The sequence below is a fragment of the Oreochromis aureus genome, linkage group 4 (genome assembly GCF_013358895.1).
Source record: "Oreochromis aureus strain Israel breed Guangdong linkage group 4, ZZ_aureus, whole genome shotgun sequence".
Classification (NCBI taxonomy): Eukaryota; Metazoa; Chordata; class Actinopteri; order Cichliformes; family Cichlidae; genus Oreochromis; species Oreochromis aureus.
In genome coordinates this window covers 25,038,727-25,051,662 of record NC_052945.1, presented here as the reverse complement: position 1 = coordinate 25,051,662, position 12,936 = coordinate 25,038,727, and the positions used below count along the sequence as shown (strand labels likewise).

The 12,936-nt window shown below is 40.1% G+C and overlaps 1 protein-coding gene across 2 annotated transcripts; it reads left to right on the top strand.

Annotated features, from left to right (window-relative positions):
- Positions 1-164: 164 nt before the first annotated feature.
- slc2a6 (solute carrier family 2 member 6) lies at positions 165-7,954 on the top strand. Of its 2 annotated transcripts, XR_005612960.1 has the most exons (9): positions 165-866; positions 2,383-2,654; positions 3,467-3,563; positions 4,420-4,519; positions 4,721-4,914; positions 5,033-5,208; positions 5,400-5,695; positions 6,820-7,668; positions 7,720-7,954. XR_005612960.1 is itself a non-coding variant. In XM_031728504.2 (8 exons), exons 1-8 carry the CDS (start codon positions 813-815, stop codon positions 7,128-7,130), a joined length of 1,500 nt encoding a protein of 499 aa, XP_031584364.2. In that variant the 5' UTR covers positions 165-812; the 3' UTR covers positions 7,131-7,954. The 2 variants fall into 2 exon arrangements, 1 of the variants encoding a protein (XP_031584364.2); XM_031728504.2 differs by having other exon boundaries at positions 6,820-7,954.
- The last annotated feature ends 4,982 nt before the right edge of the window (positions 7,955-12,936 follow it).

Genomic DNA, 12,936 nt, shown 5'->3' with positions numbered 1-12,936 from the left:
AAAGCTTTCATGAAGTTCCTCAAAACACAAAAAGTAAGTTTGCAGGCTTTTATGTGTGAACTTGCCTGTGTATGTGGCTGTAAAACTCATGATGTGTGGGCTGAGGGAGAAGCAGCTTGTACTTTCTTCTTCCCCCTTGCTTCTGCCGGAGGGGATCTGGCTCTCTTCTTCTTCTGCTTTTTGTGCAAATGACCCAATCCAGGAATGCCTTTGCAGAGCCCTCCCTTCTGCTTTAATGCTTATGACTCAGGTGCAACACTGCAGCTTCAATCTGTAGTGCTACACATGGAGAGTCTTTGATGTCAATATGCTACTTTAAAAACACGTTCATGTTAAAGTGAAGTGTTCTATCAAAAGTTACATTGTTTTCCACATGTGAAAGTCTAGTGCAAACAGAGGTTTTACTTTCGCTTTCATTCTGACCTCCCACAAGTCAGTGTGCAACGTCAGTGCCTTTGTCATTATATTGTCTCACCCTGGAAAGCCCTACACGGCTCATTGTCCACCAGAAGATCGAGATAATACTTTGATCAGACTAGATGCTGTGCCGTACTCCTTTTTAAACAAACTCGGCTGTACTTTTGTTCAGCCTGTTTGTCTCCTTTTTTCTTTTTTAGTTGTTCTTTCCGTCCTTTGTTGGAAGCTGTGCAGTGTGTTTTGGTTCACTGTGATAACTTTTTATCACACGGTGCTTTTGTGGATTTTTGTATCTTTTTTTTTTTTTTAAACAACAACTTCAGTTTCTTTCGTGCAGAGGATCGTCAACGGTGAGAATCTTGAGTCTGGTTATAAAAACCTCCCATAAAGCAAACATGGATGAAGTGACTCCACTGCTGCAAAGAAGATCAACATCTTCGGAATCCAAGGTCTGAGCTCACTGGTTTTCATTTAAAATCCCATAAGCTTAAAAGATTTAATGCAGAAATAAGATCATGGCTACATCGCTTTGTTTACAGTCTAACTCATTTCTAGTTGTGAACTGGTCAGATGTGTTTATAGTGTGGGTGTTGAGCTGTTTTAAACTCTGAGTTTATACAAATGATGTGAATGAAATAACTGTTCAGTGCAGCAGCTGAATGGAGATGTTTATCTGCAGCCTGATGGTTAACAGTCCAAATCTTTCTTTGTTTGATAGTAAAGTAAACTCAGATGATAAATGAAAACTTTGCCCTTTGTGAAAGAAATCCCACCTATTACTATACTGATTTAACCTTCATTGATAAACACAAACATCCCATCCTCTGACTTTGATTTGCTCATTGCTGAAATGTTGATTTCTCCATTCAAAGCAAACCGCTCATAGTTTAACTTAGCCTGACTGCAGTGTTGCATTTTAGGATGACCTCAGCTGGAAATTGAAACAGAAGTCAAGAAGTTTGTGAACTCAAGACAACTTGCTTTATGTCACTTTCTTAACTGATTACTCAAGAATGTATTTCTATTACGGGTGAATCCAGAGTTTCTTGTTCGCCTTTTTTTTTTCCACTTTTGGAAAACACCACAGAACTTTCCTTAACTAAGTAATCGCCTGATAATTTTAATGCATTTGTTCAACTGGTTTGATTACTTTTTGCTATTTTTGCACATTTAACTACAGAAAATACAAAAATCTGTGCGTGACTTTTCTTCTGTAAGTTAACTCCTTTCAACACTTCCCACTTGCCTTTTCTGTCATGGTCCCTGCTCCTTCAAAGACAGGCACGACTAATGCAAACATGATTGCACACTTGAATAGAGCAGGTGCAGAAATGCAGGTGCAGAAAGATGGGTTTGGCTCAGTGTCCCATTTTTGTAAGGCAGGGGCCTGATTGATGATAACCGAATACCAAAGCTTTCATTTCCTGCTTTTCAACCATTTTTTTTTTCATGTGGCCACTTTTTTCCCCCCAATAAATCCAGCTGAGTTGCATGTCTTACTGGTATGTGACTTTTAATTAACCAAATTGCTTCACATAGGTTTGTTTTCCTGTACCTAAACTCCTTCCATCTGTATTTTGTGAGACGCTCAATCTAAAATAGTTTCCACAATACTGCTTTTTATTTATTCTACTGTCAGTAGAATAACTGTCACCAGTCATGCAAGCAATAATCTGATCCTTTGTTTATCTGCGAAACTCAAAACATCAACCAAGCAAATATAGTTTTTAAATATTAGACATATTTTCATTATTCATTATTATTTATATTAATATTATATTATTTTATTATTATTAGAACCTTATATCTACTCTCTGGACAGCATGCTGATTTTTAATTTATTTGAGATCACAAACCTCTCAGACACTTTCACACCTATCATTGAATCACAACATTCAGATCAGTTTCAACTCTATATGTGCAGTTGATCTCGTGTTTGAACGTGTCCACACCTCTTTGTCTTAGATTAGAAACTCTGGACTGTACCTGGCTGCATTTGCAGCGGTCCTGGGGAACTTCAACTCTGGTTACTCCCTCGTCTACCCGTCTCCCGTGCTGCCAAATTTCCAGAGTCCCGACGCCGACCCTCGGCTCAGGATGAACACCGAGCAGGCCGCCTGGTTCGGATCTATCTACTCCCTGGGTGCTGCAGCCGGGGGGCTAGGGGCCATACTGCTCAACGACATGATTGGACGAAAGCTGAGTATAATGATGTCGGCGTTGCCCTCAACTCTCGGGTTGGTCTCAGTCACAGCATACACAACATGCAGCCCTCTTTAACACTTTTAACAGATAGATTTGCATAGAATAGAATAGAAAAAATAGAAATGCTCTTTTGCCATTGTACAAATACAACAAAATTGTGAGTGCTCCACACAAACTGTGCAGGAACAAAATATAAGTAGTAAGACAGCAGGAATAAATAACAAGCAGGAGGATTTTTTTTTTACAAAACAGGAGGGAGATTACAGCATATATTATAACAGGTAATATTGTGTAAGCATATTGTGTAAGCAGAGCATCTATTTCTAAATTCAGTACTTTGATGCAACTTTAAACATTTGAAAACCTAAAATACCACTGGCTGATAGCACATAATGCACTAAACTGGGAAACACAACATCATTACTCTTAGACCTCAATTTCTGGTGTGTTTAATAGCATGTACCACTGTGTGAAAAACTAAGTACACTGTTACTAAAAATGAATAAATCAAATGGACTTGATTGTTGATAAATATCAGATTGGATCACCTCTATGAAAGCAGAAGAAGAAGAACGCAATGCCACAACCATCCCAGGAGTGAATGTCTCAGCAGATTAACTCCACTGCTCAGAGAAACCACAAAAACCCCAAGAGCTAAACCTCAGACAGGCTTCAGTCAGCATGTTAAATGAGAGAGGCTGAAAAATTATGCCTTATTTGGAGTCTTTTTCTTGTCTTGGCACCGTTGTTTAGCTCTGCAAAGCTGCATCTGCTGATGTGTTTCATAAATATTACACTGTAGATTATTTGTTTTGAATGAACAAACTGTGTATGTGTGTCTCAGGTACATGCTGATGGGAGGAGCTATAAACTTGTACATGCTGCAGGTGGGCCGTTTCCTAACTGGCGTTGCCGCGGGGATGACTGCAGCATCCATTCCTGTAGGTAACCATGGTTATGAGCTTAAAAAAACTATTTATAATTTTTTGTATTGTCTGAGTCCCTGATACCTATATGGATACCTGACTTCAGCATCCTATAAAAATATTGACAAAACTGTTCAGTGTTCCCAGAAAAGCATTAAGAGATTGCAGTTAGTTAATCCAGTTTTAAACAGATTGCATTAAAACTAAATAGACAGTCACTTCTTAATAAAATGAATAAGTCATGTGTGAGAAAGCATGAACATAGTTTGTCTAACATGTCCCTCATTAATGTGATAAGCTACACTATTGGTTACTTTTGTAACAAGTGCAGAACTGAAAAGACAAGTGAGCTTTAAGTAAATGTGCATAATCAGAGCAACCGGGTTTGTCAGGAAGGAAAAATCTAGTGTCCTCTAAAGCTGGAAATATTGTTAAGTTAAAAAAATGGAGGACTGAATGTCACCCAAAACCCACAGAGCATGGATGCATGAGCTAAAACAACTTTGAGAATCCACATGCTAAAGAAACTATACATAACTATTATAATGGTAAGGGCATCTTCTCTTCTCTTATATATTTAATTAAACACTTAAACTTTATGCACTTGATATAATCTGAATGTATATCAGTCAAGCAAATTTCACTGAATATTTTACATTTTACGTAACACAAATTACATGTAAACTTTACATGAATTCCAGAATTCCTTTTATGCTGAATAACTTATTTAGCAAGTGTGCTTGTACCGTCTTTGTGAGTCATCTCAGTGTAGCTGAGTTGCTTTTTGGGGACACTACTGGCATCTTTTGACTTCCTCTCTGAATTTTTACTAGTTGACTTTATGCAACTGTAATATTATGTGTGTTTGCAGGTTTACGTCTCAGAGATCTCCCACCATAAAGTGAGAGGAGCTCTTGGCTCCTGCCCTCAGATCACAGCTGTAGTTGGGGCCCTGGCGCTCTACGCTCTTGGTAGGAACAAACCAGTGCTGGTGCATAAATACCCAGTTATGCCAGCTTTATACATAGTTAGCTGTCTTTGCTAAAATTGGTTGTGCATCTTACTTTTCTTGCTTTAAAATGTATTCTCATATAAAACCATGTTGTGATGTTTTAAGTGGCGTATCTTACAAAAGAAACTGCCTCTCTTTTTTTTTTGTATACAATGGACAGGTCTGGTGGTGCCATGGAGGTGGCTGGCTGTGGCAGGAGAGGTGCCAGCTGTGTTGATGGTTGTGCTGCTGGCGTTCATGCCCTCCTCCCCCAGAAGGCTCCTCTCACTGGGCCGGCAGCAGCATGCTGAGCGGGTGCTCCGCTGGCTCAGGGGAAATCAGTATGATGTCCAGACTGAGCTCCTTGCCATACAGGTAAATAGGCAAGACGTTGATATACCGGGTTTCATTGGAGATGAATATGAGGCACCTCAGTATACATCCTACAGGGTTCATAGACATTAACACATTTGTTGTAACTCCATTAATGCAGCACAGCATAGACACACAGCCCAAAATCACATGGTCTCAGCTGGGAACACCATCCTACTACAAGCCAATTCTGATCTCAGTGGGGATGCGTTTCCTGCAGCAGATGACAGGCATCACACCAATCCTGGTTTACCTGGAGCCCATCTTTAAAGAGAGCAACATCCCCCTGCCGCCCAAGTTGGTGGTTTATTTCCCATGTGGATTTTATTGTTTTTAGCCTTTTGTGCTTTAAATAAAGTATTTTTAATGATAATAACACAAATGATACATCTATTTAATCATTTAAATTGACTTTGAAACTCAAGAATAATCACGAAACACATCGAGTTTGTCTTTAAACTCCATATCTGTGTTTCTGTATCTGCCAGGTATGGTGCTGCCATCGTGGGTTTGGTGCGCCTCGGTTCTATTGCCGTGGCAGCTTTTCTGATGGACAAAGCAGGACGCAAGGCTCTGCTGTACACATCGAGCATGCTGATGTTTTTGTCCTCTCTGACTCTCACCATGGTTTCTCACACCACACCTTGCCCTCCTGGCCCTGCTCCTCCAAACCACACCGCTCTGGACTACACCTCCCATAATGACTTTGGAAGCACTTTTATGAGCAATGCCCAAACTGCAGGGAGCATCTTGCCGATCATTTGCACCGTGGTGTTTATATTTGGTGAGTTGTGAAAGCAGCAGATATTTGATTATTTGTTTCTGGCAGTGACGTGGTAGTGAGGGGTGCCAAGGTGGAAGCTGTGAGTCTCCTGCTTTAGTAAACAGCTCAGCAGCTCTTGGATGGACAAGTATGACACTTGGTACACTTGTGATCTATGGCTTACTGACCACATGGTTCTTCTCAGTGGTTCTGATTATAACAGGCTGACGAGTAAGGGATAGATTGTCATAACATTAGTTAGAGAATGACTTGGACAAAATTTTAACTTATCAGAAGGCTAAAAACCTTGGTTTGCAAGCTGCATCCATAAAGTATTTTAGTGCGTCACACAACATAGACTCCTGCTAAGTGTTAAAAACTCGACCATGCAGAAAGTCATATTATCTGTAAGATTATACGCTGAAAGTACCTGAAAAATCAGTTCTGCCAATATGGTTGAAATTGGTTTAGGCTAGAATTTGCTATGGCGACGCCAATGACTGTATATCAAAGATGGACTTGAGCAGTTTGGGGTTTTTATGTCGTTGTTTTTCTAGTGTCAGCCTCAAGTGGTCATTTAAGGAACTGCAAGTTTTGACACTTAAGTGTCAGCTTTATTTTTCAGCAGCAGAGATTACTGCGTGGTAACAAAGGCCATAAACAATTAAGTTAGCATTTAAACAAATACATATATACTTTGATTGTTTGTAGAGGGGAAACTTAGTAACCTGTCAGGCATGTGCTTTATGTAAATTACATCAGAGGTGTTAAATCATCAGCTCTGTTATATTTAGCTCTTGGAGCCTCATTAACAGACTATGACATCTCAAACTTATATCCTCATAAAAATATGTTGGACAAATATGTTGTCACACCTGCTCAGCTGAGAAAACCCCCAATGATTTACATGTTGTAGCATTTGATGTTAGCATGCTGTACTGTGCTTCTTCCCTTCGGGGATTTTGTTTTCAGACATCATTAATCACACCTTAAAGAAATGTCCCAATCAGAACATCCTAAAATATGACGTCACTGTGCTGTGACTGTGCCTGACAAAGGGCGTCTGCTGCTTTCATTGTCTCATGATGTCATCTTCTTTAATGTGGGCTGTTAGCTTTGTCATCACATTGTTGATTGTCTCCTAGGATACGCCCTGGGATGGGGCCCAATCACATGGCTGCTAATGTCAGAGGTGCTTCCACTGGCTGCCAGGGGTAAAGCTTCTGGTGTGTGTGTCACCGTCAGCTGGCTGACGGCCTTCGGGCTCACGCACGGCTTCACACACTTAGTGGACACGTACGGCCTGTATGCGCCCTACCTGCTTTTCACGGTGGTGTGCGTCGTCTCTCTGCTCTTCAACGCTGTGTGCATCCCAGAGACTCGCAAGCGCTCGCTGGAGGAAATAGAGAACTACTTCAGGACGGGACGCACGTTCACCATCAAGCAGTCCAGCTGAGGCCTGCATCAGTCTCATTCACATGATGTACTTATAGAGCAGGCATGGGGCTCTTAGAAAAATGATCTCAGAGCTTCAATCAAACTTAACCATCATTAAAGACTGATTTCAACTAGCTAAAAATAGTTATCACCAGCTCAAGTAGAAGGTTTCCATTTAGGACCTTCATTAAAGGTCAGAGCAAAGTGATTTACACATAACTGACAATTTTAACAGCTACATTTTATCATATGATTACTTTATCATCTAATCATCTTTTTTCATCTAATTGTGGTAATAATTTTTATACACTAGTCTAGAATAATTACAAATTACAAATAATATACCTCTGATTGTTAGTTTGTAGATTTATATATGTCAGACTTCCAGCACAGCTTGGAAGCGCTACTGTATGATACACAGAGACGAAACTACTGAAACAATGAGCAAACAAAGCTTTAAACTAAACCTCTCTGAGGAAGTGGCCGGAGGGAAAGCACAGCAGTAGGTCCACAGAAACATTTACCAGGAAGTGACCGGAGGGAAAGCACAGCAGTAGGTCCACAGAAACATTTACCAGGAAGTGACCGGAGGGAAAGCACAGCAGTAGGTCCACAAAAACATTTACCAGAAAGAACCACAATTTTCTACAAATGAACAAAAACCTGTTTTTTAATTACGGGACAGTCTGATGTGCTTTTTCTGTCATTTTACAAATGTATTTCTTACAATTTCAGCCCAAAGAGTAATGTTGACAGCAATATTTGCCTTATCACTGGAATAATTTAGACATACTGTTGAAGATGCCCTTCTGTTTTCTTATTAAAAATATCTGAGGGATTAAATGTGCAGTTATATTTCTTTACATTGGTATGAACAGCGAGTTTAAGAGGTCCAACCCACTTGAGGTCAAAGTTGGCCGGCGATGTAAAATGAATTTGATATTCCTGATGTAAACATTTTATTTATTTGAACACATTTTGGCTAAAAGGCCATGTAGGTAGCCTTTTAGCCCCCCAAAAAAGTTGATCGGCAGAATGTCTGGCAAAGAAGAAGAGCACACTGCCACCTGGTTTAGTGCAGCAGTGGCAGGTGTGGTGCAGAGACATAGGGAAACATAGGGCAGGAACTCCACCTTAAAAAATTATTTTGTTATTGGAAGAATCATTCTTGAAATCACACACACAGTCTGTTGGCATTTATAGAGCTCCAGAAAAGGCTTAAAGTAATAATAATAAGTGGGAGCATGTGCATGAAAGCTCATTAATCAAAGCAGTGAAAAAGTGGACTGTCAGCTGAGGGCAGAAAACGATGCCAGCTGGCTCAATGTGACTCAGGAGGCCGGGTCACATGCCGCAGGGCGCTGTCAGTGTTCAAGGTTTGGGTCTGACTCACCGTCCAGTGTCACCACATCCTCCCAGTTGTTTAGTAACATCACAGAAACAAACACACACGATGCTTTACAAAAGTCTAAGGCACTCAGAGTTAAGCGTGAACCTCTTCTGTGGAAGCTGTCTCAGTGTCTCCTCATGAAATCTCACATTGACCTCACTGTGTTAGGACCCAAACTCTAAGAGTAGTACACCGTAGGTCACAGGGCTTCTTGTTCTTCTTGTCATGCTGCAGGGTGAAATGGGACCAACCGGATGCTTCCGTGAAGGTTGTCAAAGCATCTTAACTGCCTAACTTTAGCGGCCGTGACAAGCGATCAAAGAATGCTTGGGAGTGGAAGGGACACCTCGACACACGTGTGTGACACAGTGTGCGATTCTGTAGGGATGTTTAGAGCCGTTCAACACCCACATTTGCGAGGAAAGCTACAGGTGTGTTTAATAAATGAAGTATTGTTTTTTCCAATGCGAGTCCAATTAGGTGACACATACGGTTTAATCCTTATAAAATCAAAGAAAAGCTTTGTGGAAGCTGTTGTGTTGAATGGTACGAATCTATTGATCTCATTTTTTACGTATAGATTGTAATTAAATCACTTATAGACAGATTGATAAGAGATGGCACACAGAAGGTGGATGGAGGATGCCACTCTGCTGACCCTGATTCAACACCAGAACCAAGAGATGAGCTTGTTAGATGAGCATTCCTGGAAGAAATAGTTACAGTAATACTAAAGTCTTAACACACACACACAAACCACAAAAGGGTACAAGTTCCTCAAGGTGACTGGCCTGTTCGACAGCTTTTTCTTGCCTGCAGCTGAGGCGTTTCTATCACATTATTTAACGTAAAACAATTCTGTAATAGATTTCTTTATTATCCATATTTTGCATTATATGAACTGTTTTTTGGGGAAAATGAAGACAAAATGAATTATTAATAAACATTTTTGTAGCCCTGCAAAAGTATCTCATGCTTTCTTGTTGCACCAGTGTGTACTGTAGGTCTGAAACATCAGCTCTTAACTCTAACAAATAAAAACATGATCCCACTGAACATCTTCTTTATTATAAGCAAAGGTCTTCATCACATCGAGCATACCCTCGAGCAAACCTGATCCACAGATGCCCTATCCTGTGCAAATCGTATAAATGCTGTGGCTGATCCGTGGATACTGAGGTTGAACTTTTTCTAATATTTTGTCACCTCAGGCACTGTGAACCACCAGTAATAATGGAGGAATTTCAATTCCCTGTCTGGTTGGCGTGTGGTTATTGGAGGTTGATGACCTCTAGACACAGGTCTAGAGACCAGTCAGCGACTTTCCTGGCAACCACCAGTCGCTAGGGAAAAACGTGTATTCCCCAATCGATTGGAAAAGGCTTCCTTGGGATTGCTTTGGTTGCTAGCAGATTGCCACAGTTGTATTTGGTTGTAGTGACTTTACTGCAAATACTCACCAGCTATAAAACATGCAACGCAAACTGGAAACAGGGATCATTTACCTTCAAAGTAAAAGCTGCACCTTTTCAAACTGTTAGGATGCCTGGGTCGTTGACCCAGGGTTTTGAGTTTATTATATTATTTATCATTTCTAGTCTTTGGTTTCTTTGTTAGATTTCTTTCTTATGGTTTATGTCTCTGTGTAATCCTTAGTTGCTGTCTCCTCTGTCTGCTGTATCCCCGTGTCCAGTTGGTGTCTGTGTCTGCCCTGGTCCCACGTCTCTGTTCCCTCTGTTGTAGTGCCTGCCTGTGAGTCTGTGTCTGTAAGTTCAGTCTGTGTTATGTTTCCTGTTTTATTTTGAAGGTCCATGTCTTATGTTAATGTATCTGGTTTTGCTTCCCCTGTCTCGTTAGGCCTGATTTGCCCCAGCTGTGTTTCCCTCCTGTAACTCATTCCCTGATTGCTCCCTCTGTGTATTTAAGCCCTGTGTTTCAGTTTGTCAGTGTCGTGATCTACCCTCATCTTGCTGTGTGTTCGGTCTGTTTGCCAGTTCAGGTTATTGTTGTTTTCAGTTTATTATTTGTATTTCCAGTTTTGCTAGTTCTCTGTTTGCCTATTTATTTGATCCCCTGCTGAATTTTTAAGTTTGCTGACTTACAAAGAAATCAACAGTGTCTACATTTTCTGGTAGTTTAATATTTCTGGGGAGAGAAAGAATATCAACCAAAAATGGAAAAAAAAGAAAAAAAACTCATTATATAAAAGTTATAAATTTATTTGCATGTCACTGAGTGAAATTAATACTTGATCCTCAAATACCCTTTTTGGTTAGGTGTGGTAAGACGTTTCTTATAGTTGATCAAGTTTGCACACATCCCATGAGGGATTTTTGCTCACTCGTCTTTACAGAAACTAATTCTTTTTCTTGGCTGCCACTTGACAATTTGAAGTTTCATCACTGGTAACATACTGGGCTATAATGGGCTGTTTCAGATTGAGGTCTGAGGGCCAAAACCTTAATGTGCTTTTTCTTTAGCTACTTTACTTGTTGCCTTGGCAGTATATGTTAGGTTTTGTCATGGACCCATCCAGATCCATCTTCAGTGTTGAGGGAAGGAGTTTACTTGGGGTAATACTCAGCATTTCTGTTCCTCCAAACGTGGTCAAGTTGCTGTCAGAGAGTTTGATTTGCTTTCATCTCACCACAGTACTTTCTCCCAACCTTCTCTCAGTCATATATATGTTTATTGGCAAACATAAGTCAGGCCTGTACATGTGCTATTTTGAGCATTGGATCTTTGGCATTGGATCACTGTTACCAGTGGTGCTCCTTCTGTGTAGTTTTGGAAGGTTTGGGATCATCCACCACCTTTCTCATGATCATCCTTACCTCATGAAAAAGATCTTGGATTGAGTTTGAGAGTGCAATTGATGGTCATTTTAGATTCATTCCATTTCCGAATAATCGCACCAATCTTCTTGCTGATGGTCTTGTATTCTTGCCTTGAGCAGGTGTACAGTTTTATCCGTGATGTCCTTTGACAGCTTTTTGGTCTTGCCGGTGGTGGTGGAGAGGTGGAATGAAAGAAACCGATTCTGTGGATTGATGTACTTTATGATTGATTGATTCCTCCTGGGTGAGGTGTTTCAGGCATGTGCCACTGGGAGCCAAGATATGCTGGAGAGATTATATCTCTCGGCTGGCCTGGAAACTCCTTGGTGTTGGATGGATGGATGGAATCTTTGTGCCTCATGGGCAGACAGCCCATCTGTGGGAGGCAAAATTCTGTCTGGGTTATAAGGGATCATATACTTATTTCACTCAATCATATGAAAATCAGTTTCAGTTTAACTTTTGTGTAATGTTTTTTTTTTTTCTTAATTTTTGGCTAAAATTCTGTCTCCCTCCATTAAAATTGAACAACAATAAAAACAAGAGACTGTAATTATTTTTCTATAAGTGAGCAAACTTACAAATTCAGCAGGAGTTCAAATAATTATTTCCTACTCTGTGATTCATAACCTGTTCTGAATTTCCCATTAGTTAGATCCCTGATTATTAGGCCTATAGGTCTACTTAAGACTGAAAACAAAAGACTAAAGGCTAAAGCCTTGATAGTCTTGTTTTCTTTATCAGCACATCTAAGCTTTCTGATACTAACAGATTTACATCTCAAACCCACTTTAGATTGTTTTCACTTTAGATGACCAATTTTGTGAGTAATACTACAATACTAGGTCATACTAATTTTAATCAGCTCTAACTGACAGAGTTTACTTCCCTTTGTTCACTGCAGTCTTCAGTTAGAAAAACCGGATTTGCAAAATGGGCTGTTACCATTATCATTATTATCATCTTTAACATTGTGTTAAAGATGATGAAGTATCAAATTGCATGAACACCTGTCCGGGCATTTCCTCCAGTCAATTTATATAAAACAGGGCAATAAACACAAACACAAATTATGTTGGAAACCCATTCTTTACAAGGAATGTCACACTCTTTGGGGATTGGTCTGTTCTCTGGAATGTCGCTCATCTGGCCCATCGAAACACTCACTCATACACGTACAATTACCTCACCCACTTGTCATAATTTAGACACACCTGTACACCTGTACAACTGACGTTCCAAACGACTGGGATAAACGAACCCAAATAAATATATGTAATAGTTTTAATGAAAATTCTGATATTGCATTGCAACCCAGGATTTTCTTTATTCTGCAGATTATCCTCATCTTCCTCTCAATCCCAGGTGTTATCAGTGTTCCCCTTATAATTCATCTTCCCAAGCTTCAGAACTGAAATATTTCAACATGTTCTACCTTTACATTTTCTATATTTTAAGCCTGTTTCATTACATTTTCCCTGACCTAATTGTAACATTTGGAATATGTGCTTCATTAGTCTACAGTGATGAAAGGTCGACCCTGTCGAAATGGGCGGGTAGTTGGGAAACAAGCTGTAAATCTCACTCCACAGACATGT